The 24,191-nt window shown below is 49.5% G+C and overlaps 2 protein-coding genes and 1 non-coding gene across 3 annotated transcripts in view; 1 reads left to right on the top strand and 2 right to left on the bottom strand.

Moving 5' to 3' along the window:
• LOC138745863 (sorting nexin-24-like) overlaps positions 1-17,760 on the top strand; it is an 18,732-nt gene extending 972 nt beyond the window's left edge. Inside the window, exons 3-8 of the mRNA XM_069903287.1 lie at positions 308-418; positions 4,686-4,790; positions 9,264-9,358; positions 9,676-9,708; positions 9,888-9,955; positions 17,484-17,760. Of these exons, the coding sequence (XP_069759388.1) occupies positions 308-418; positions 4,686-4,790; positions 9,264-9,358; positions 9,676-9,708; positions 9,888-9,955; positions 17,484-17,620 (549 nt within the window). The 3' untranslated portion in view covers positions 17,621-17,760. The remainder of the gene's footprint in view (positions 1-307; positions 419-4,685; positions 4,791-9,263; positions 9,359-9,675; positions 9,709-9,887; positions 9,956-17,483) is intronic.
• ppib (peptidylprolyl isomerase B (cyclophilin B)) lies at positions 17,753-22,808 on the bottom strand. Its single transcript, XM_069902398.1, has 5 exons — positions 22,664-22,808; positions 21,889-22,002; positions 20,702-20,795; positions 18,631-18,815; positions 17,753-18,047 (listed from the first exon to the last, which is right to left on the bottom strand). The coding sequence occupies exons 1-5, from the start codon at positions 22,790-22,792 to the stop codon at positions 17,925-17,927; spliced, it is 645 nt and encodes a 214-aa protein (XP_069758499.1). The 5' UTR covers positions 22,793-22,808; the 3' UTR covers positions 17,753-17,924.
• Positions 20,531-20,669, bottom strand: LOC138746403 (small nucleolar RNA SNORA79). Its single transcript, XR_011346942.1, has one exon. It is a non-coding gene; the product is annotated as a small nucleolar RNA SNORA79 (small nucleolar RNA).
• Positions 22,809-24,191: the final 1,383 nt, after the last annotated feature.

Raw genomic sequence — 24,191 nt, forward strand, 5'->3', positions numbered from 1 at the left:
TATACTCGTGGGCCAAAATGCCCTGTTGTCGCGCCGTACGTCTATATTAAAAATTAAAAGGTTGGCCATCCCTTAGACCATAAGACATAGGAGCAGAAATAAGCCATTCAGCGCATCGAGCCTGTCTCACCATTCAATCATGAGCTGATCTATTTTCCCACTGACCTTCTCCCCATAACCTTTGATGCCCTGTCTAATCAAGAACCTGTCAACCTTTGCCTTAAATACACTTGCGTGGCTACTTTCAAGAGTTTATAGCCCTGAACTTTCTGCAGTTCCTCTGTCCGCGTTAGGGGTCAGGCCATAGCCATACTGGCTCTGGTTCTTGTTCCAGATTTTCCGCGTGGAGGTTCTCACCAGTGGGAGGAAGCATTCAGTGGATCGGAGGTTCCGAGACTTCCAGGCCCTGCACAAGAAGGTATGTTCATGACCCTGCACCTTCCTTCCCTCCCCACTAGCCCAGTCAAGGTTAGAGGGAGAGGCTGGGCCAGAACCCCAGTAAAGAGGTGAGGGTTGTGCTCGACATGGGGGTCATTCCCCAGGGAGAGGTGGGGGTCATGTCCTAGGGAAGAGGTGAGGGGTTTGTGTCCCAGGGAGAGGAGGTTGTCAGGCCACAGGAAGAGATGAGGGGGTCATACCTCAGGGCAGGGCAGCTGTGGGAACGTGTGGGTGTGATTGTGCAAGAATTGCCAGTGAGGTAAAAGACAGGAATAGCTGCCTGTCCACGTTCCACTGACAGAGAGTGACGGTAGGTCTGAAGAGGCAGGGTCTCGGAGGTTGATGAGAAATTGGCCCAGCCCATACAGTAACTGAGAGGACAGACTCCATGAAAACGAGGAACATAAGTGAATTTGGTTCTGACTTCACAGAGGAAGGTTCAGAGAACTTCCCAGAATTGCTGGTGAACTTGGTCTATTGAAGAGCAGCAAAGACAATTAGTGTTGGTTTAAAAAAACCCTGCTGAGTGAATTAATGTGTCAGATGGATATCCATCCCCTGGTTCCACACAGAATCCATGGATGCAGGTTGTCAACTTTCAACGTTCAGTCGAGTGGGAACATTTCTTGAGTCTGGATGATGGTGAACGTTTAAAGAGGAGGGAGAGAACCACAGACCAGTGAGCATGAAGTCAGCAAAGCGGAAAGGGTTGGTGTGCCAGGGCAGATGTGATAACACGAGGCTTTGAGACCATCACAGAGTGGATAAAATCAGGCCTAGAGATCATTTTTAACCGTGCCTTTGAGGATGGAATGGATAAGGGGGGAACCCAGGGAGATCCAAGGAGCAAATGAAAAAGGTAGGGCTCAGGCGCTGAAAGCTTCCTGATCATATCGGAGTTTTGGATCAGCAGCTCGAGCTGCCGATGGATCGAAGAGGAATCTACAGGGGCAGCGATAATGTTGGAGGTGAATCCGTGGATGCTCAGTGACTCTGAAGGGACTTCCTTTTTTTTGTTTCTGTAAGGAAGGGGAGGGAGTGCTGTGTGACATTAATGGCGACTCTATCCAACTAGGTCAGGCAGTTCAAATATATCACGTACATTACATTCTTTGTATATTACGTGACAACGTTGAAATGGTGTAGGACTAGTGTTAATGCATGGAGAGAGAATTACTGGCATGCAGGAAAGTGTGGGAAGAAGTGAGATCTTTCCACAGATTCAGGATTGCAGTGGTAAATTGGGTGAGTAAATATGTGGACGATACAAAATTAGGGGGAGTTGTGGATAGTGAGGAGGGTTCTTGGAGTCTGCAGAAGGATTTGGATGCTTAGAAGAGTGGGCTGAAAGGTGGCAGATGGAGTTTAATGTAGATAAGTGTGAAGTGCACTTTGGGAAGAATAATCAAAACAGGACGTATGCAGTGAAGGGGGGGCATTGAGGAATGCAGAGGAACAGACAGATCTTGGAATAACGGTTCAGCGTTCCTTGAAGGTGGATTCTCATGTAGATAGGATGATGAAGGGGCTTTTGGTGTGCTGGCCTTTATAAATCAAAGCATAGAATATAGGAGCTGGGAGGTGATGTTGAGACTGTTCAAGGCATTGGTGAGGCCAAGTTTGGAATATTGTGTGCAGTTCTGGTCTCCAAATTATAGGAAGGATATCAATAAGGTAGAGAGGGTGCAGAGAAGATTTACTAAAATGTTGCCTGGATCACAGTATCTAGAATATGGAGAAAGATTGAGTTGACTGGGTCTTTATTCATTAGAGCGTAGAAGGTTCAGGGGGATTTGAGAAAATTATGAGGGGAATAGATAAGAGTAGATGTGAATAGGCTCTTCCCATTGAGGGTAGGAGATTGGAACGAGGAGTCATAAGTTAAGGGTTTGGTGGCAAAAGTTTAGAAGTTACATGAGAGGAAGCTTCTTCACTCAGAGAGTGGTGGCTGAGTGGAATGACCTTCCAGAAGAGGTGGTTGCAGCAGGGTCTGAGTACATGGATGTGAGGGAATTGGAGGGTTATGGGCAGGGAGCAGGTAGGTGGAACTAGTGGAGTCTCACTTAAATTGGTGCGGACTAGAAGGGCCGAGTTGGCCTGTTTCCGTACTGTAATTGTTTTATGATTATAACGTGGTGAGCTCCACTGAGCATTCCCGACACCAGATTCGTGAAACGATAGCCCCCTCCCAGCTGTCGTGGAAATAGGTCACGAACTGACTGCGTAAAGTATTCACACATTCTTCCTTGAGAGCGGCCACCTTACATTGTTCACCACTTCGAGGACTCGTAAGGACTCATCAGCCACCTCCGCCCGTCCCGCGGAAGAATCTAGGAGTCCCCCACACTGGAAACCACCCTCATTCCCAAAGAGAGGGGAGTGTTGACTCGGGTCCTGTACCGTAGCTTCATGTGAGTGATGGTGTCGTGATCGTGTTCTTCATTGGGAGGGAGAGAGTGAGTATGAGGATCATCTGTGTGGCTATGAGCCAGTGAGAAGGCCAGACGAGTTTATCTGGGTGGTGTTTGGCAAGTTGAAGTGTGCAATGTTGTGTCTAGTGAATAATAAAAGCAAGTTTACTTCATGGTGGCTGAAAGAAGTGAGTGTATTCATTATTTGTTTGTGAGGTGTTGCAAATCAGTTACAACAGGACTGGTGCAAAGTGCAGACCGAGTTGTGAGAAAGTACAAAAAATGATTCAAGGAAGATCAGGCACTGATGGACGGTGCAGAGGGAGCTTCACTCTGTGTCTGACCCCGGGAGATGGACGGTGTGGAGGGGGCTTCACTCTGTGTCTGACCCCGGGAGTGTGTGATGGACGATGCGGAGGGGACTTCACTCTGTGTCTGACCCCTGGGAGAGTGTGATGGACGGTGGGAGTGGGCTTCACTCTGTGTCTGACCCCGGGAATGTGTGATGGACGGAGCGGAGGGGACTTCACTCTGTGTCTGACCCTGGGAGAGTGTGGATGGACGGTGGGAGTGGGCTTCACTCTGTGTCTGACCCCGGAGTGTGTGATGGACGGAGCGGAGGGGACTTCACTCTGTGTCTGACCCCGGGAGAGTGTGATGGACGGTGTGGAGGGAGCTTCAGTGTCTGACCCCGGGAGAGTGTGATGGACGGTGCGGAGGGGGCTTCACTCTGTCTGACCCCGGGAGTGTGTGATGGACGGTGCGGAGGGAGCTTCACTCTGTATCTGACCCGGGAGTGTGTGATGGACGGTGGGGAGGGGGCTTCGCTCTGTGTCTGACCCCGGGAATGTGTAATGGGACATGGATAGATCCGTCCCTGCTGCTGGGTGGGGAGGTTTTTATGAAGTTGTTGAGAGTAGGCAAGGGAACCTTCTATTCCAGAGTAAAGATGTTTTTCAGCCAGATAATTGATCTCCTGCTGTGAGATCTTCAGTAAGACATTATGATGTTTAATAGCAGGTTGTAGTCAAGAGGTGGTGACAGGGAAAAAGTGAGACCAATTACATCTGTGAAGTAAGCAGGCTCAAATGACAAGTTTAGTTGGGAGTGCCAACATTGGATTGGTGAGTTCACCCTGCAGTATTTTGTTGGACCAGCATACTCTTGTTCATTCTGGAGTAGTATGTGGCGTAGGATGTACCCCGGAGGAGAGACCGAGGGAACTAGGTGGACCAAGATTTACCAAGGGTGAAGGCAATGTGATACTCTGACAGCTTTCAGATACAGATTTATTGTTGGAGTTCATCACATACAAGCCCCGAGATTCTTTTTCCTGTGGACGAGGCAGAATTACCACTTATTGGTCATGCAAAAAATTGTAAAACCAACTGCAAACTGAGAAAAAAAGTATGAGTTCTTAAATGAGTCCCTGATTTGAGTTGTCGTTGAGGAGTCTGATGGTGTAGGGGGAGGAGCTGTTACTGAACCTGGTGGGACCAGTCTTGTGGCACCCAGACCTCTTTCCTGATGGCAGCAGCAAGAACAGAGCGTGGATCCTTGATGGTTGAGATCATGGTCCTGAGTCCAAATAACCCACTTAGATGCAGTGTGAGTGGGCAATGAGACGGTCTTGCTTGACTGGTTGAGGGGAGGCATGTCTGAAGCCGCGCCCATCAGTCCATACCAATGCATTCCTACAGTGCACTGCCCTTCACATGCGGACAAGCGGTTCAGCCAATGAGGGAACATAGAGAACCTATCCAGGTGAAGGGAACGTGAATGCTCAAAAGGGAGGGGTGGAATTCCAGACTGACATTCCTATTCCTCTTCCAACAGCTGAAAAAGACAATGAAACCTCCCGAATTCCCACCGAAGAGAGGCCTGAATCGCTGGCCCAAGGCGCTGGATCAGAGAAGGACAGGTCTTGAGACATATTTGCAGGTCAGGCGAGCAAACATTGACCCTCTTTGGGAAATAAAACACAAAAATCTGTCGACACTCAGCAGGTCAAAGTGTCCTTTGTACAGCAAAGGTAAAAAATACATCACCAACATTTCTGACTGGAGTCCTTCATCAAGGTGTGGAAGTAAGGGGTGGAGGGGGGGGGGTAAGGTGTGGGTAATGGCAATAGGGGGAGCCCTGCAAGTGCAGATGGTGAGCCTCTTGTCAAGAGGTGGGCAAGGTATTGCAGAGGACTTACAAACATTTGGAGAAGTGTCCGCATGGCTTTATGAGGGGCAACGTGCCTCACGAGTCTCATTAAATATTAGGAGCTGACAAAACAAAGCGATGAAAGTCGGGGGTGGATGTGGTGTAAAGATCCCCCATGGAGGCCTCATTCAGCAAGTCATCCCAGATTGACTGGGATCTAGGCAACTTTTGGCTGCATGGATTCTGAATTGGCTTGCCTGTAGAAAGGGTAGTAGTAGATGGAAGGTATTCTGCCTGGAGGTCAGTGACTGGTAGAGTTCTGCAGGGATCTGTTCTGGAACCCCTGCTCTATATAATTTTTATAAGGGACCTGGATGAAGAAACAGAAGTATGGTCAGCAAGTTGGCGGAGTTGTGGATGGTGCAGATCAGCCGTTTTTTTTCCCATTCACATACCACCTTAAGTAATCCCATGGTAATCACAGAGCACCTCAAGCATAGGGATTACTTAAAGTGATATGCGAGTGGAAGGAAAAAGTTGGAACCCACTGATGTAGAAAGTTGTCATAGGTTACAACTGGATATAAACAGGATTGCAGAGTTGGGGAGAGAAGTGGGAGATGGAGTTAAATCAGGATAAATGTGATGAAAGTTCACTTGGAAGGTCAAACTTGAAGGCGGAGTACAGGGTTAACATCAGGGCTCTGAACCAAGGTGATCTTGGGGTCCAAGTCCTTAGTTCCTTCATGGTTGCCCACAAGAGTGGTTAAGGTGTATAGTGTGCTGGCTTCAAGAGCGGTGAGGTAATATTGCACTCTGGTGCAGTTCTGGATACCTCATTATAGGAATACATGAAAGCTTCAGAGAGTGTACTCAGGAGATTGACTGGATGCTGCCTGGATCAGAGAACAAGTCTAATGAGGCATGGTAGAGCAAGCTGAGGCTTCTCTCTTTGGGGCAATGAAGGATGAGGGGGTGACCATAGAGGTGTGTGAGATTATGAAGCATATAGATAAGTTGGACAGCCAGCCCATTTTTCCCTGCATGGAGATAGCAAACACCAGAGGACATCTTTTTAAAGTGAGGGGACAAACATTTAGGGGAGATGTCAGTTTTTTTTTAAGACAGTGGTGGGTGTTTGGAATGCATGGCTGGGTCAGTGGAGAAGGCTGATATCATAGGGACCTACTTAAAAAATTTTTTTTAAATTTTTCTCACTATAAACCACATTGATCAAGATACATACATTTTTCTTTTCAAATATATAGTGTCGTTTTCTCCCCCCCCTTCCTCCTCCCATCCCACCCTCCCAACCTCCCCTCCCATTCGTTTAAAGTACAGAATCTAAGATACATTAAACCCATCAAACAATGTTGTCATTCAATAAAAATAAACAAGAAATCCACTGAGTCAATTCTTTTCATTTCCTTCTCCTTTCGTTAATTTAGGTAGTGAATGTCCCCGGTAGGTTTTCTCTATTGTGTTTCATGTAAGGCTCCCATATTTGTTCAAATATTGTAATATTATTTCTTAAACTATATGTTATTTTTTCTAATGGAATACATTTATTCATTTCTATATACCATTGTTGTATTTTCAAATTATCTTCTAATTTCCAGTTTGACATAATACATTTTTTTGCTACGGCTAGAGCTATCTTAACAAATCTTTTTTGTGCACCATCCAAATCAAGTCCAAATTCTTTGTTTTTTATGTTACTTAGGAGGAAGATCTCTGGATTTTTTGGTATATTGCTTTCTGTAATTTTATTTAATATCTGGTTTAGATCTTCCCAAAATTTTTCAACTTTCTCACATGTCCAGATTGGATGAAATGTTGTTCCCATTTCTTTTTTACAACGAAAACATCTGTCGGATATTGTTGGGTCCCATTTATTTAACTTTTGAGGTGTAATGTATAGCCTGTGTATCCAGTTATATTGTATCATACGTAACCTCGTATTTATTGTATTTCTCATCGTTCCAGAACATAACTTCTCCCATGTTTCCTTTTTTATCTTTATATTTAAATCTTGTTCCCATTTTTGTTTAGTTTTACCATTTGTTTCCTCATTCTCCTTTTCTTGCAGTTTAATATACATATTTGTTATAAATCTTTTGATTGTCATTGTATCTGTAATCACATATTCAAAGTTACTTCCCTCTGGTAAACTCAGACTACTTCCTAATTTGTCCTTCAAGTAGGATCTCAATTGGTAATATGCCAACACTGTATCTTGAGTTATATTATATTTATCCTTAATTTGTTCAAAGGATAGTAATTTATTTTCTGAAAAACAATTTTCTATTCTTTTAATCCCTTTTTTCTCCCATTCTCTAAAGGAAAGGTTATCTATTGTAAAAGGGAGTAACTGATTTTGCGTCATTATTAGTTTTGGTAATTGATAATTTGTTTTATTCCTTTCTACATGAATCTTCTTCCAAATCTTGAGCAGATGATGTAATACTGGAGAATTCCTACATTGTACCAATTTTTCATCCCATTTATATATGTTCAGGTATCTTCTCCCCTATTTTATTCGGTTCTAATCTAGTCCAATCTGGCTTTTCCCTTGTTTGATAAAAATCTGATAGGTATCTTAATTGTGCGGCTCTATAATAATTTTTAAAGTTTGGCAGTTGTAAGCCTCCTTGTTTATACCATTCTGTTAATTTATCTAGTGCTATCCTCGGTTTCCCCCCTTTCCATAAAAATTTCCTTATTGTTTTCTTTAACTCCTTGAAGAATTTCTCCGTCAAGTGTATTGGCAATGCCTGAAATAGGTATTGTATCCTTGGGAAAATGTTCATTTTAATACAGTTTATCCTTCCTATTAGTGTTAGTGGTAAGTCTTTCCAATGCTCTAAATCGTCCTGTATTTTCATTAGTGGATAATAATTGAGTTTTTATAGATGGCCGAGATTTTTATTTATTTGTATACCTAGGTATCTTATTGCTTGCATTTGCCATCTGAATGGTGATTCTTTCTTAAATTTTGAGAAATCTGCATTATTCATTGGCATTGCTTCACTTTTATTTGCGTTAATCTTGTAAGCCGACACTTCTCCATATTCCTTCAATTTCTTATGTAATTCTTTTATTGATATTTATGGTTCTGTTAAGTATACTATAACGTCATCTTCAAATAAACTGATTTTATATTCCTTGTCTTTTATTTTTATCCCTTTTATTTTATTTTCTGTTCTTATCAATTCTGCTAGTGGTTCTATAGCTAACGCAAACAATAAGGGTGATAGTGGGCATCCCTGCCTTGTTGATCTGCTTAAGTTAAATTGCTTTGATATATATCCATTTACTGTCACTTTCGCCAATGGCCCCTTATATAATGCTTTAATCCAATTAATATACTTCTCTGGTAAACTGAAATTTTGTAATACTTTGAATAAATAATTCCATTCTACTCTGTCAAAGGCCTTCTCTGCATCTAAAGCAACTGCTACTGTTGGAGCTTTATTCCCTTCTACTGCATGAATTAAGTTAATAAACTTACAAATATTGTCCGTTGTTCATCTTTTTTTAATAAATCCAGTTTGGTCTAGATTTACCATTTTCGGTACATGCTCTGCTAATCTGTTTGCTAATAGTTTAGCTATTATCTTATAATCTGTGTTAAGTAAAGATATTGGTCTATATGACGCTGGTGCGAGTGGATCTTTCCCTGTCTTTGGTATTACTGTAATTATTGCTGTTTTGCATGAATCTGGTAAGCTTTGTGTTTTATCAATCTGGTTGATTACATCCAGGAGGGGCGGAATTAATAAATCTTTAAATGTTTTATAGAATTCTATTGGGAATCCATCCTCTCCTGGTGTTTTATTATTTGGTAGTTTTTTTATTATCTCTTGTATTTCTACTATTTCAAATGGTTCTGTTAATTTATTTTGTTCCTCTATTTGTAATTTTGATAGTTCAATTTTAGTTAAAAATTCATCCCATACTCCTGATCTCTGGGCCTCTGGTGCAGAGAGACCTCCTCATTGGTCGGCTCGTGGTCAAGGTAGCCACTTGCAGGTCCAGTGGCAACTTCCTGCCCCTCTCCTGAGGTTGTGACTGTGTGCATATGTCTTGGAGAGGGGGGGTGCAGCCATTGAGCCCTGAGGCCTGTAGGGTTACCCTGGACATGTCAAGGTTGGAGAACATTCTGGTAAGTTATGGGAATGTAGGTTGTGTCAGCGATGAAGGCAACTCTCACTGAACACTAACCACAGGCACTCTCCCCCATCCTCACACCCTCTCCTGACAGACCCTCCTCTGCAGCACACAGTTGGTTTCCCAGGAGATCCTCGACTTCCTCAACATCAAACATGTTCCATCTGGGAAGCCTCCAACCAACCTAAGGTGAGTTCTCGCTGCCAGGGTCAGTCTGCATTTGAATCTAGCACCATCTGTTCGATCTCCCTGTGACTGCATGGGTTTTCTTCCACCTTCCAAAGATGGACGGGGTTGGTAGGTTAATGAGTCATCTGGGTAGTGTGGGTTATAGGGACTGTAACTGGGCTGTATCTCTGAATTAAATTGGGAGTTGTGCAAGACCTGGGGACGGACATCTGGTCAGTGGTGTACCCGTCTCTGGGAGAGAGGAATTGTAGATCGCGGCATACTGAACAGGATTTCCTGCGAAGTGTGAGCTGATCCCTTGTCATTATTGATTTTAGAGAGCTGGGTGAAGTGGATTTACAGAATTACAGGTGAGCAGATGCTCTGTGCTCATTCTGGCTGCCCAGGTCTGATCTCATCCAACACGCGCTACTCAACTCCCCTGCTGCTGGATTCCCTGGCCTCCAGCTCTGCCCTGGATCTCTCTTGCGCCCCCCCCCCCCCCCACCCTAATGCTGTCTAATGCTAATGCCCTCTCCCTGTTTTCCAGGAGGTTCTGTCACCAGGTCGTTACCTTCACCAAGGACTCGTTTGCTGGTGGTTTCCAGAGTGCTGAAGGTGATGGAGTAGTTGTGTAGGGTACAATGCTACCTTATGGGTGTGCTTGTGGGCGAGAAGGTGGGAAGGTTTCTTGGGAATTCTGTGTTCCACTGTCCACACCCCCTCCCCCCAGACAGCGAAGAGTGAAAGCAAGTCCTGTTCCAGAAGTAAAAACACAATGCTGGAGAAACTGAATTTTGATTTGCATTGAGTAATAAAATTAATTTGGTAAGAGAGTTAATTGGCAGCGTACAATAAAAGGAGCAGGCTACTGAAGGAGAGGAGCTTGCTTGCTCCAGAGAGGTAAGGTCTGATGAGATAATGGAGCAGGGGGAGTAGCGAGAGGCAGTGGGTGAAGGATAGGGTGGAGAGAGGTAGGGAATGGGGGAACTGTGAGGAGACGGGAATAGGAAGGGATAGGGAAGGAGGAGGGGGGAGGGGGATTAGGGAGGAAGGAATAAAGGAGGGGAGAAGGAAGGGGATACAGATGCAGGTTAAGGGAGGGAGGGAGGGAGGTGGGGATAGGGGAGGTAGGGGAAAGGATAGGAGAGAGGGATGGGATGAAGGTTAAGGGAGGGGTAGGAAGGAGGGAGTTGGATGGGGAAGGGATAGGGGATTAGGGAGGAGGGTTAAGGGAGGGGTAGGAAGGAGAGGGAGATGGATGGGGGAAGGTTAAGGGATAGGGGATGAAGGAGGAGAGTGGGTAGGGAGAGGGGATGGGGAAAGGGATAGGAATGGGATGAGGGTTAAGGGAGGGGGAAGGTAAAGGGGATACAGATGGGACAGGGAGGGGACAGAGATGGATGCGATGAGGGTTAAGGGAGGAGGATTAGGGAGATGGATGGGGAAGGAGGGTACGGGATAAGGGGGAGAGGGAAGGAAGATGGTAGGGATACAGATGGGACAAGGACAAGGGAGTGGAGTGGGAGATGGATGGGATGAGGGATAGGATAGACAGGGATTAGAAGGGAGGGATAGGAGAGACAGGAGTTGAGAGGGGGTAGAGAAGGGTGTGGGAAGGGTTAGAGGGTTTGGGGAGGGAATGTAGGAAGGAGGGAGATGGATGGGGGAGGGATAGGGGATTAGGGATGAGGGTTAAGGGAGGGGGAGGTATTGGGAAGGGAGGGGGAGGTATTGGGAAGGGAGAGGGAGGGGATAGGGGATGAGGGAGGAGAGTGGGTAGGGAGAAGGGGGAAGGGATAGGGGATGAGGGAGGGAAGTGGGTAGGGATGGGATGAGGGTTAAGGGAGGGGGGGAGGAGGGACATGGATGGGGGGAGGTATTGGGAAGGAGGGTACGGGATAAGGAAGGAAGATGGTAGGGGTGGGGTAGAGAAGTAGGGATACAGATGGGATGAGGGATAGGATAGACGGATTAGAAGGGAAGGATAGGAGAGAGGGATGAGGGAGTTGAGAGGTATTGGGAAGGGAGAGGGAGATGGATGGGGGAAGGTTAAGGGAGGGTGAAGAGGAAGTGGTAGGAAGGAAAGATGGATGGGGAAGGTTAAGGGAGGGGGAGGGATAGGGGATGGGATGAGAGTTAAGGGAGGGGGAGGTATTGGGAAGGGAGGGGGATAAGGAGGGCACAGGGGAGGTACGGATAGGATGAGGGTTAAGGGAGGGAGAGAGGATAGGGGGAGAGTTAAGGGAGGGATGGGAAGGAGAGGAAGGTAAAGGGGATACAGATGGGACAGGGAGTGGACAGAGATGGATGGGGGAGGAGGTATTGGGAAGGAGGGTACGGGATAAGGGGTGAGGGAAGGAAGATGGTAGGGATGGGGTAGAGGAGTAGGGATACGGATGGGATGAGGGATAGGATAGACAGATTAGAAGGGAGGGATAAGGGAGTTGAGAGGGGGAAGAGAAGGGTGTGGGAAGGAATGAGAGGGAGGGGGTTTTGGGAAGGGATAGGGGAAGGAGTGGGATGATGGGAGGGATAGGATAAGGGGATACAGATGCGACAGGTAGGGGTTAGAGGGTGGGGAGAGGGGAGATATGAGGGGGAGGGTTAAGGGAGGGGGAGGTATTGGGAAGGGAGAGGGGATAAGGGGAAGATGGATGGGGAAGGGATAGAGAGGGATGGGATGAGGTATTGGGAGGGGATAGGGGAGGTAGGGGGAGGGATAGGATAGGGATGGTATAGGGGAGGTAGGGAGAGGGATAGGGATGGGATAGGAGAGAGGGATGGGATGAAGGAGGGTAGGAAGGAGGGAGATGGATGGGGAAGGGATAGGGGATTAGGGAGGAGGGAGTGATGGGATGAGGTATTGGGAGGGGATAGGATAGGGATGGGATGAAGGTTAAGGAAGGGTAGGAAGGAGGGAGATGGATAGGGATAGGGGATTAGGGAGGAGGGAGTGATGGGATGAGGTATTGGGAGGGGATAGGGGAGGTAGGGGGAGGAATAGGATAGGGATGGGATAGGAGAGAGGAATGGGATGAAGGTTGAGGGAAGGAGAGGAGGGGGATTAGGGAGATGGATGGGGAGGTATTGGGAAGGAAGATGGTAGGGATGGGACGAGGAGAGGGATAAGGGAGATGGATGGGATGAGGGATAGGATAGACAGGGATTAGAAGGGTGTGGGAAGGGATGAGAGGGAGGGGGAGGTTTTGGGAAGGGATAGGAGAGGGGGATGGATGGGGGAAGGTTAAGGGAGGGGGAAGTGAGAGGGGATAAGGGGGAGATGGATGGGGAAGGGATAGAGAGGGATGGGATGAGGTATTGGGAGGGATAGGAGAGAGGGATGGGATGAAGGTTAAATGAGGGTAGGAAGGAGGGATAGGGATGGGATAGGAGAGAGGGATGGGATAGGAGAGGGATGGGGAAGGGATAGGGAATTAGGGAGGAGGGTTAAGGGAGGGGTAGGAAGGAGAGGGAGATGGATGGGGGAAGGTTAAGGGATAGGGGATGAAGGAGGAGAGGGGATAGGGATGGGGAAAGGGATAGGAATGGGATGAGGGTTAAGGGAGGGATAGGAAGGAGAGGGAGGGGGAAGGTAAAGGGGATACAGATGGGACAGGGAGGGGACAGAGATGGATGGGATGAGGGTTAAGGGAGGGGGATTAGGGAGATGGATAGGGGGGGAAGTTGAGGGGGCGGTATTGGGAAGGAGGGTACGGGATAAGGGGGAGAGGGAAGGAAGATGGTAGGGATACAGATGGGACAAGGACAAGGGAGTGGAGTGGGAGATGGATGGGATGAGGGATAGGATAGACAGGGATTAGAAGGGAGGGATAGGAGAGAGGAGGGACAGGAGTTGAGAGGGGGTAGAGAAGGGTGTGGGAAGGGTGGGGAGAGGGGAGATACGAGGGGAGGGTTTGGGGAGGGAAGGGGTAGGAAGGAGGGAGATGGATGGGGAGGGATAGGGGATTAGGGATGAGGGTTAAGGGAGGGGGGAGGTATTGGGAAGGGAGAGGGAGGGGATAGGGGATGAGGGAGGAGAGTGGGTAGGGGATGAGGGAGGAGAGTGGTTAGGGAGAGGGGGAAGGGATAGGGGATGAGGGAGGGAAGTGGGTAGGGATGGGATGAGGGTTAAGGGAGGGGGAGGAGGGAGATGGATGGGGGGAGGTATTGGGAAGGAGGGTACGGGATAAGGAAGGAAGATGGGAGGGATGGGGTAGAGGAGTAGGGATACGGATGGGATGAGGGATAGGATAGACGGATTAGAAGGGAAGGATAGGAGAGAGGGATGAGGGAGTTGAGAGGGAGGGGGAGGTATTGGGAAGGAAAGGGAGATGGATGGGGAAGGTTAAGGGAGGGGGAGGTATTGGGAAGGGAGAGGGGATAAGGAGGGCATAGGGGAGGTACGGATAGGATGAGGGTTAAGGGAGGGAGAGAGGATAGGGGGGAGATGGATGGGATGAAGGTTAAGGGAGGGATGGGAAGGAGAGGAAGGTAAAGGGGACACAGATGGGACAGGGAGTGGACAGAGATGGATGGGATGAGGGTTAAGGGAGGGGGATTAGGGAGATGGATGGGGGGAGGAGGTATTGGGAAGGAGGGTACGGGATAAGGGGTGAGGGAAGGAAGATGGTAGGGATGGGGAATAGGATAGACAGATTAGAAGGGAGGGATAAGGGAGTTGAGAGGGGGAAGAGAAGGGTGTGGGAAGGGATGAGAGGGAGGGGGTTTTGGGAAGGGATAGGGGAAGGAGTGGGATGATGGGAGGGATAGGATAAGGGGATACAGATGCGACAGGTAGGGGTTAGAGGGTGGGGAGATACGAGGGGGAGGGTTAAGGGAGGGGGAGGTATTGGGAAGGGAGAGGGGATAAGGGGGAGATGGGATAAGGGGGAGATGGATGGGGAAGGGATAGAGAGGGATGGGATGAGGTATTGGGAGGGATAGGAGAGAGGGATGGGATGAAGGTTAAGGGAGGGTAGGAAGGAGGGAGATGGATAGGGGATTAGGGAGGAGGGAGTGATGGGATGAGGTATTGGGAGGGGATAGGGGAGGTAGGGGGAGGGATAGGATAGGGATGGGATAGGAGAGAGGGATGGGATGAGGGTTGAGGGAAGGAGAGGAGGGGTATTAGGGAGATGGATGGGGAGGTATTGGGAAGGAAGATGGTAGGGATGGGACGAGGAGAGGGATAAGGGAGATGGATGGGATGAGGGATAGGATAGACAGGGATTAGAAGGGAGGGATAAGGGAGTTGAGAGGGGGTAGAGAAGTGTGTGGGAAGGGATGAGAGGGAGGGGGAGGTTTTGGGAAGGGATAGGAGAGGGGGATGGATGGGAGAAGGTTAAGGGAGAGGGGATAAGGGGGAGATGGATGGGGAAGGGATAGGATGAGGGAATGGGTTGAGGGGGTGGGAAGGGATAGGGGAAGGAGTGGTGAGGGATGGGATGAGGGAAATTAGAGAGATGGATGAGGGAGGTATTGGGAAGGATAATGGTAGGGTTGGGACAAGGAGAGGGATAAGGGAGTTGAGAGGGGTAGAGAAGGGTGTGGGAAGGGATAGGAGGGGGGATGGGATGAAGGTTAAGGGAGGGTAGGATGGAGGGAGATGGATGGGGAAGGGATAGGGGTTAAGGGAGGGGGAGGTATTGGGAAGGGAGAGGGAGATGGATGGGGGAAGGTTAAGGGAGGGGGAAGGGATAGGAGAGGGATGGGATGAGGGTTAAGGGAGGGGGAGGTATTGGGAAGGGAGAGGGGATGAGAGGATGGGGGAGGTAGGGATGGGATGTGGATTAAGGGAGGGGGAGGTATTGGGAAGGGAGAGGGGATAAGGGGGAGATGGATGGGGAAGGGATGGGATGAGGTATTGGGAGGGGAATGGGATGAGGGTTGAGGGGGAGGGAAGGGATAGGGGAAGGAGTGGAGAGGGATGGGATAAGGCAGGGTGGGGAGAGGGGATATACGAGGGTTTGGGGAGGGAAGGGTAGGAAGGAGAGGGAGATGGATGGGGAAGGGATAGCGGATGAGGGTTGAAGGAGAGGTAATGGGATAGAGGATGAGGGAGCAGAGTGGTTAGGGGGAGGGGATAAGGAAGGGATAAGGGAGGTAGGGATGGGATGAGGGTTAAAGGAGGGGGAGGAGTGGATAGATAGGGGAGGTAGGGGAGAGGGATAGGAGGGAGATGGATGGGGAACATAGGATGAGGGTTAGGAAGGGATAAGGGGGGATACAGATGGGACGGAGGGGATAGGAAATGGACGTGGAGGGGGAGGGAGTAGGAAGGGATGGGATGGAAGGATGAGGGGAGGGAGAGGGGTAGAAATAGGATAAGGGGATATGGATGGGTCAGGGAGGGGGGGAGGGTGGGGATAGGGGAATGTTAAGGGAAGGGGAAAGACAAGGGACAGTGGTGGGGAGGTAGGAGGGGGGAGGAATAGGAGAGAGGAATGGGATGAGAGTTAAGGGAGGGTAGGGAGGAGAGGGAGATGGGGGAAGGTTGAGGGGGAGGTATTGGGAAGGAGGGTATGGGATAAGGGGGAGAGGGAAGGAAGATGGTTGGGATGGGGTAGAGGAGTAGGGAGAGGGGATACAGATGGGAAAGGGAGAGAGGGATAAGGGAGTGGAGAGGGGGTAGGGAGGAGGGGTGGGAGGGATAAGGGGATACGGATGGGACAGAGAGGGGAAGGGTGGGGATAGGGGAGGGAAGGAGAAAGACAAGGGACAGTGGTGGGGAGGAAAGGGATTGGGGAGGTAGGAGAGAGGGATAGGATGAGGGTTAAGAGAGGGGTAGGAAGGGGATTAGGGAGGAGAGGGAGATGGATGGGGGAGGGTTAAGGGAGGGATAGGATAAGGGGATACAAATGGGACAGGGATGGGGAAGGGCGGGAGGAAGTGGATAAGGAAGGGATAGTGGAGGGGGTAGGAATAGGGGAAGATTGATAGGATGAGGGTTAAGGCAGGGGTGGGAGAGATAGGATAAGGGGATATGGATGGGACAGGGGAAGGAGAGGGATAAGGGAGTGGGAAGGGATGAGATGGATGTGATGACGGTTAAGGGAGGGGAGGGAGTGGGAAGGGGTAGCAAGGGATGAAGAGATAAGGGGGATACGGATGGGACAGGGAGGGGGAAGAGGGTGGGGATAGGGAGCTAGGAGGGGGAGGGATAGGAGAGAGGGATGGGATGTGGGTTTGGGGAGGGAAGGAAGGGGTAGGAAGGAGAGGGAGATGGATGGGGTAGAGGAGTAGGGAGAGGGAAGAGAAGGAGAAAGACAAGCGACGGTGGGGTGGGAAGGGAGGAGAGGGAGATGGATGGGATGAGGGGGATATGGATGAGGGTTAAGGGAGGGTAGGAAGGGGATTAGGGAGGAGAGGGAGATGGATGGGGAAGGTTAAAGGGGAGGTACTGGGAAGGGATAAGGGGAGGGAGACGGGATAGGGGAAGGAGTGGGAGACGGATGGGTGGGGATAGGGGAGGGAAGGAGAAAGACAAGGGACAGTGGTGGGGAGGTAGTAGAGGAAGGAATAGGAGAGGGTTAAGGGAGGGGAGGTATTGGGAGGGGATAAGGAAGGGATAGGGGAAGGAGTGGGAGGGGGGATCAGGGAGGAGAGGGAGATGGAAGGGGAGGGTTAAGGCAGAGGTGGGAAGGATAGGATAAGGGGAGGTAGTGGAGGGGGAGGGATAGGAGAGAGGGATGGGATCAGGGTTAAGGGAGGGTAGGAAGGGGATTAGGGAGGAGAGGGAGATGGCTGGGGGAAGGTTAAGGGAGGGGGAGGGTAGGAAAGGGATAAGGGGGAGAGGGAAGGAAGATGGGAAGGCTGGGGGGGAGGGGGTAGAGTATAGGGGATACAGATGGGACAGGGAAGGGAAGGAGAAAGACAAGGGTCAGAGGTGGGGAAGGAAGGGATGAGAGGGTAGGGAGAGGGATTAGGGAAGGTAGGGAGAGGGATTAGGGAAGAAAGGGAGGATAGGGGAGAAAGAAGGGATAAGAGGTTGGGAGGGATGGGATAAGGGATAGGGAAGGGATGAGGGAGGGGGTAGAGGAGTAGGGAGGGAAGTGGAAAGACAAGGGACAGTGGTGGGGAGAGAGGGTAGGGCAGTGGGACATTACCTTGGGTTGCTACCTAACTCTCGGTCCTGCCTTTTCAGACCTGCTGCCGAATGTGATCATGGCAGGAGTTCTCCAGGGACTGTACCTTACTGACCCACTTGCTGAGATCCAGCCAGAGTCCAGCTGTGCCGGGGGAGACACACACCAGCTCACAGGGCTGGGCAGCATCATCTGACTCAGCCAGAATATTTATTTTGTGTACATTAAAATGTTGTTAACTATCACCTAGAGCCTGTTAAGGGAGGAGGGGAGAAGTTCAGGCTGTTGCAACCCCAAACACGACTATTACATTAAACAAAGCCACAGCTAAAAAACCATCGTGTTTATTGGGGTGGATGGTGTTCAGTTCTTTTTTACAAAGCTGGAATATTCCGATATATACAAGGCCCAGAATCAGTGCAGGGTAGTGGAATGTATCAGTGGTGCTACAAGTACAGCACCCAGCTCACCAACCCTGTGTTGCACAGACAGCTCCCAGCTCACTCTTTGGCAATTGCATAGGGCTTCTCCACCTCGATCTTGCCACAGTTTGCAATGACTACATCTTTTAATGGTTTTTCTCTGCCATCCGTCTTCGAAAATTCAATTCTTTTCACAGTGTCCTGCAACAGTAACAGGCAGTGTTATGCTCTCTCAGCTCGCACTGGGTTCTGTTCCACTCCTAAACCATGCTTCCCATGGTAGAGTATTCTAGAAGTGAACACAACTTCAGGACAAATGTGTGTCAATTTAAAACAGAAGGTCGGGAGTCTGTGGAACTTGTTGCCACAGGTGGCAGTGAAATCGAGGTCATTGAGGCAGAGATTGACAGGTATTGGATTATTCAGGGTATCAAGGGTTACAGGAAGAAAGTCAGGAAGTGGGAGGGTGGATCAGCTCATGATTAGAATGGCGAAGTAGACCCAAGGGCCCTGCTTCTGCTCCATTTCTTGTAAACCCATTATCACCCTGTGTTCACATCACACTCTAAAAAATGGAGAGATCCACTTCTGGTGATGAAGAGGACATCAGCCTGAGACAGCCATGGCTCAAGGCTTCCACACCACACATCAACCTCTGTCATTTGGAACTGAGTTTCAGTCTGACTCTGGGCAGCAGAGCAGGTTAACACAAGCAGGTTATGGAGCCACAGCTAAGAGCAGAGGGAGCCAGTGGACACTGAGACCATTGGGTGCGCGTACTCACAAATCCCTCGATGACCTTTCCGAAGACAACGTGTTTGCCATCCAGCCAAGTGGTCTTCACGGTGGTGATGAAGAACTGTGAGCCATTGGTATCTTTTCCAGCGTTTGCCATGCTCACCCAGTATGGCCCATAGTGTTTCAGCTTGAAGTTCTCATCTGGGAAACGGTCGCCATAGATGCTCTTTCCTGAAAACAGGGATGGGTAACAGTTGGACAGACCAATATTCATATGCAGAAGGCAGCCCTGCCTCCACCCAGATAGCAGATGAAATAAAGCCACATGCAGACACACTTCCGGAATGCTATCCCCAACTCTGTACTTTTCCATGCAGTCTTCTTCAACTCCTGTCACAGGAAGGTCCCAAATCCACTAGTCACAGCCCTCCAGTCTGAAAAGCAAACATCCACCACTACTTTACAACGAATACCTAGCGCCCGAACCTTCCTGACTAACCTCCCATATTGTTCCTTGTCAAAGCCGACCACTGATCTTCGCGGGGACCAATTTTGTCCCTTACTATCCCTTTGCTCTTAATATGCCTGTAGAAACCCTTAGGATTTTCCTTCATTGTCTGCCAAAACAAACTCATGTCTTTTAGCCTTCCTGATTTCTTTCTTCATGTTTTTCTTGCATTTTGTATACTTCAAATACCTAATTTGCTCCACGTTGCCTATACCTGCTATTAAGTTTGCAGAGGAAGGTGGTCTCTGGTTACCACAGGATATTAATCAACTGGGAAGGTGGGAAAGAGAAATGGAACTGAACTCTGACAAACTAACATGTCAAACCAGGACAGGACATGTCCAGAGAACAACAGGGCCCTGGAAAGTCTAGAACAGAGTGAATTTGGGGTTCAAATACATAGTTCCCCGCGAGTAGCCACAGGTAGCCAGGGTGGTGAAGGTGTGTGGCAGAGATGGGACTTTGTGTGAAAGCTTTTCAAATCATGGGTTGTACATCATACACCAGAGATTCTTTTTCCTGTGGGCCAGGCAGAATTACCAATTATTTGATGTGCATAAAAACTACACAATGTATACATGTAAATAAATAAAGAAATACAAACCAACTGCAATATAGAGAGGAAAAAAAATCAGTAAAGTGCAAACTGTGAGTCCTTAAATGAATCCCTGATTGAGTTTGCTATTGAAGAGTCTGATGGTGGAGGGGGAGCATGTTCTTGAACCTGGTGGTGAGTCTTCTGGCACCGAGACCTCTTTCCTGATGGCTGCAGTGGTGTGGATCCTTGAAGAGTGCTGGTGCTTTCCAATAGCAACATTTCCCTGTATATGCTCTCGACGGTGGGGAGGGCTTTATCCTGGGCTGTGTTAACTACTTTTGCAGGGCTTTATGCTCAGGGGTATTGGTGTCCCCATACCAGACCATGACATTTGGAGTAATATGTGCATTCTGTTCACCCCACTATAAGAAGGGCATGATTAAGCTAGGAAGGGTGAAGGAAAGTTTCACAAGGGATGCTGTCTGGACTGGAAGACTTGAGTTATAAGGAGAGGTTGGATAGACAAAGCCAGTTTTCCCTTAAGTGAAATGATAGGAACCTGAAAAACAGGGCCAATGCCAAGAGGGATGACGTGAAGAGGAGGAGGTTTAAAGGGAATGCTAGTGGTAAGATTTTCCACACAAGGTCATTGGTGTTTGGAATGAGCTCCTGGAGGTGGTGAAGAAGTCAGGAGCTGCAACACCATTCACACAATATCTGGGCAAAAATGTGAATGAGCAGGACTTGGCGAGATGTAGTGTTAATGCATGGGGTTGCTGGAGGCACGCAAGATGGTCAGCATAGATATAATGGGCCGAAAGGCTAGCTTCTATGCTGTACAACCCTCTGACAATCCCACCAGTCAAAATATTTTGATGCACATGGCAATGTTCCATTAAAGTGTGTCTGACTCCGCAAAGTTCAGTGCACAGATGGACAACCACTGTCCCCGTACACTGAGTGAATAAAGCCATGTTTCATCTGCGATGACACAAAATCCTGGTGCCAGAGCTCGGGGCAGCAGGAGGAACGGTCATCGGGTGATCACATGCCTCACCACAGCTCACTCACCACCAGTGCCATCACCACGGGTGAAGTCTCCGCCCTGGATCATGAACTCCTTGATCACCCGATGGAACTTGCTGTTCTTGTAACCAAAGCCCTTCTGCGGAAAAATAGATCATCAGATGCACTGAGCAACCTGACCTCTCCAGCACGACACACTGGCTCTACTTCACTTTCTCCTGGTCACAGAAGCTGCAGAATTCAGGGTCACAAATACCACACATGCTCAAAGATTTGGCTTAAAATCGGGTCATCCTATACACCAGGTCTAAAAATCGGTACCCTGATGGCAAAGTTTCAACACTACCAGCTCTGCGCAGGTCCTGTAGTTATTTGCAAAATCCCAGTGCGACCCGTGGGGTCCATCTACCCGGTCCATCTTCTGAGGCTCTGTACAGGCTTTAAACAGCCTGCTACAGGAGTTGATGATTTATTTTAAAATATACAAATAAAATTGAAACATTTAACATGGTAACTTATTATTAAAATATCGTGATTGGTTTTTAACTGCATCCACTGGTCAGTGTAGACACCAGATTTTGGGGTTGGGGGGGGGTTGTCTTATAAAGAGCGTAGCACTCAAAGATGGAAATACCGGGGATGTACAGTAATTATGTTTTGGGAACCTAGTCACTGGACAAAAGAGCTGCTTGCAGTCCTACAGGATATTAAGCTGGATAAATCCCCAGGGGAAAGTGTACCCAAGGACATTGTGAGAACCAAGGAAGTTTCTGTATGATCATTAACCATTGGTGAGAAGATTGACCTTCATTTCCTGAAAGACTGGAAGGATATGTTCACAGAGTAGATGTGGAAAGGTCGTTTCCCATTGTGGGAGAATCAAGGACAAGAGGGTACAACTTCCGGTATATCGGTTTAGAACACATATGCGGAGGGATTTCTTCAGCCAGAGGGTGGTAAATCTATGGAATTTGTTGTCACGGGCGATTGTTGAGGCAAAGTCATTAGGTGAAGTCAGCCAGAGATTTATTGGTTCTTGATTCGCCAGGACATCAAAGATTGTGGGGAGAAGGCTGGGCAGTGGGGCTGAGTGGGAAAATGGATCAGCTCATGATGAAATGGCGGGGCAGACTGGATGGGATAAATGATCCATTTCTGCTCCTATGGTCTAACACTGATTGAGTAAAACCATGACAAAATCCTGGAGTTGGAGCCCAGGCAGATACACCCACCTCTCCTGTTGCCAAGGCTACAAAGTTTTCAACTGTCTTTGGTACAGTCTTCCCGAACAGGCCGATGACAATACGGCCAGCATCCTCGTCGCCAATCTTGATATCAAAATATACCTGGAGAAGGGAATGAAAGGGAATGATCCACCCAACCTGGGGGCAGTTAGTCATGGAAAGGAGGGCACAGAGGAGGGGTACAGAGTGGACATGTGTGGGACGCAGTTGGCACAGGACAAACCAATCCGTTCCAGGGCAGGGGCAACAAGCCAATTATGCACCGCTGGTAGACCCTGCCCAGATGTGGAGTCTTCCAGCTCTTTAGCTCAGGGTCACAGCATCTGCACATCGTTAATCCCACTTCTGCGTTTCCATCCCCTGCTCCGTGGCCGCGCTCCCGTCTCCCCCTCCCCCGTGGCCGCGCTCCCGTCTCCCCCCCCCCCCCCCGCCCGCGTGGCCGCGCTCCCGTCTCCCCCTCCCCCGTGGCCGCGCTCCCGTCTCCCCCCCCCCCTCGCCCGCGTGGCCGCGCTCCCGTCTCCCCCTCCCCCCCCGCCCGCGTGGCCGCGCTCCCGTCTCCCCCACCCCCCCGCCCGCGTGGCCGCGCTCCCGTCTCCTCCTCCCCCCCCGCCCGCGTGGCCGCGCTCCCGTCTCCGTCTCCCCCTCCCCCGTGGCCGCGCTCCCGTCTCCCCCTCCCCCGTGGCCGCGCTCCCGTCTCCCCCCACCTCGTGACCGCGCTTCCTCCCCCAACGAACGCGCCTTTGTCTCCCCCCCGGGCGCGCACCTTAACGGTGACCTTCGGCCCTTTTTTCTTGTCCTCGCCCCGCGAGGCCCCGGGCAGTAACAGCCCGAGGGCGCCGAGTAGCAGCACCGTCGCCGCCGCCACCTTCATCGTTCTCCGGGTGATGCGCATGCGCCGTTCGCTGGGCTGGCGGGACCCGGCTCAAACCGAGGCTCGAGGGGTGGAAATGCCCCGCAAAATGGTGGCCCGAATCTGCCACATCGGGTGGGGGGGGGGAGCCGCCATTCACACTCAACCGTTTCATCCGTGCTCAAGGTTCAGTGGTCACAGCATAATATCTGATGAAAAAGCAGAATGTTCCATATTGATCCGTATGATATTGAAATATATAACCCCAATATCCTGTAATTTGGTCATAGGTTATAAAATAGGAACACTCTCTCAGAAATGGCATCTCCCAAGGCTCAACATGCCCGTAATGCGCATGCGCAGTGGAGGGGCTTGCGAATTCTGTGATGAATGGGAAACTAATTACAAATGTTAAATCCAAATCTTAGCCAGATAATTAAATGAGATGTTCATTTTGGAACCATGGAAATAAACAGCTTGGCTCGTGCTTGTTTTAATCATTTGCATTTGTGCCAGACATCGGTGACACGTTCCTCGAGCCGCGGAACGTGCCACGTTACCCTCTTTCCATTGGTCAATTCTCCGAGCGCTTTGGCCAATCAGTCATCGAGAGTCTCGGGAAGCCGTCAATCAACAGCAGGAGTGAACCGCCCAACGTGGTCCACGGACCTGGTTCCCGAGCTGCGTGATGTTACTGATGCTGGGCGGATGGGGAGGACATTCGTCCCATCTAGTTTGTGTTCTCTGTGGACTCACTTCCACTTGCCTGGCCGTTCCCCTGAGCCTGAGATTCCTCTGATATGCGAAAATATATCTATGTTTATTTAATATTTTATTTAATTGAATACTGAAAGGACTGGACAGAGTAGATGGTGGGAGAATCCAGGGTGGTGCCCATTTAAAACAGAGATGAGGAGAAATTTCTTGAGCTGCAGGGTCCCCACATTCAGCTGGGGAGTTTAAGGAGGAGATTGATGGGGATCTAATTAGTCAGGCTGGTAGAGGACCCATGATTCGGAGCCGAACAGGAGTGTGGGTATGACAACGGCTCTGTATACGCTTATCTTTGTGAGGTTTTTCAGTTGGTTGTTTTTCCAGACAGGTCACGTCTCCAGAATGGAGGACCATCGCCTTCCCAAGGTCGTGTTATATGGCGAGCTCTCCACTGGCCACCGTGACAGAGGTGCACCAAAGAAGAGGTACAAGAACTGCCTAAAGAAATCTCTTGGTGCCTGCCACATTGACCACTGCCAGTGGGCTGATCTCGCCTCAAACCGTGCATCTTGGCGCCTCACAGTTTGGCGGGCAGCAACCTCCTTTGAAGAAGACCGCAGAGCCCACCTCACTGACAAAAGGCAAAGGAGGAAAAACCCAACACCCAACCCCAACCCACCAATTTTCCCCTGCAACCGCTGCAACCGTGTCTGCCTGTCCCGCATCG

The sequence above is a fragment of the Narcine bancroftii genome, chromosome 11 (genome assembly GCF_036971445.1).
Source record: "Narcine bancroftii isolate sNarBan1 chromosome 11, sNarBan1.hap1, whole genome shotgun sequence".
NCBI lineage: Eukaryota > Metazoa > Chordata > Chondrichthyes > Torpediniformes > Narcinidae > Narcine > Narcine bancroftii.

What these genes read in the sequence shown, in the direction of transcription:
- ppib (XM_069902398.1), bottom strand. Translation starts at nt 22,792, where the DNA reads ATGCGCATCACCCGGAGAACGATGAAGGTGGCGGCGGCGACGGTGCTG. An exon ending in GGCCGAAGGTCACCGTTAAG is followed by an intron (nt 22,003 to 22,663) that starts GTGCGCGCCCGG and finishes TCCCTTCTCCAG; the next exon opens with GTATATTTTGATATCAAGAT. An exon ending in CCGTGGTGATGGCACTGGTG is followed by an intron (nt 18,816 to 20,701) that starts GTGAGTGAGCTG and finishes CCCTGTTTTCAG; the next exon opens with GAAAGAGCATCTATGGCGAC.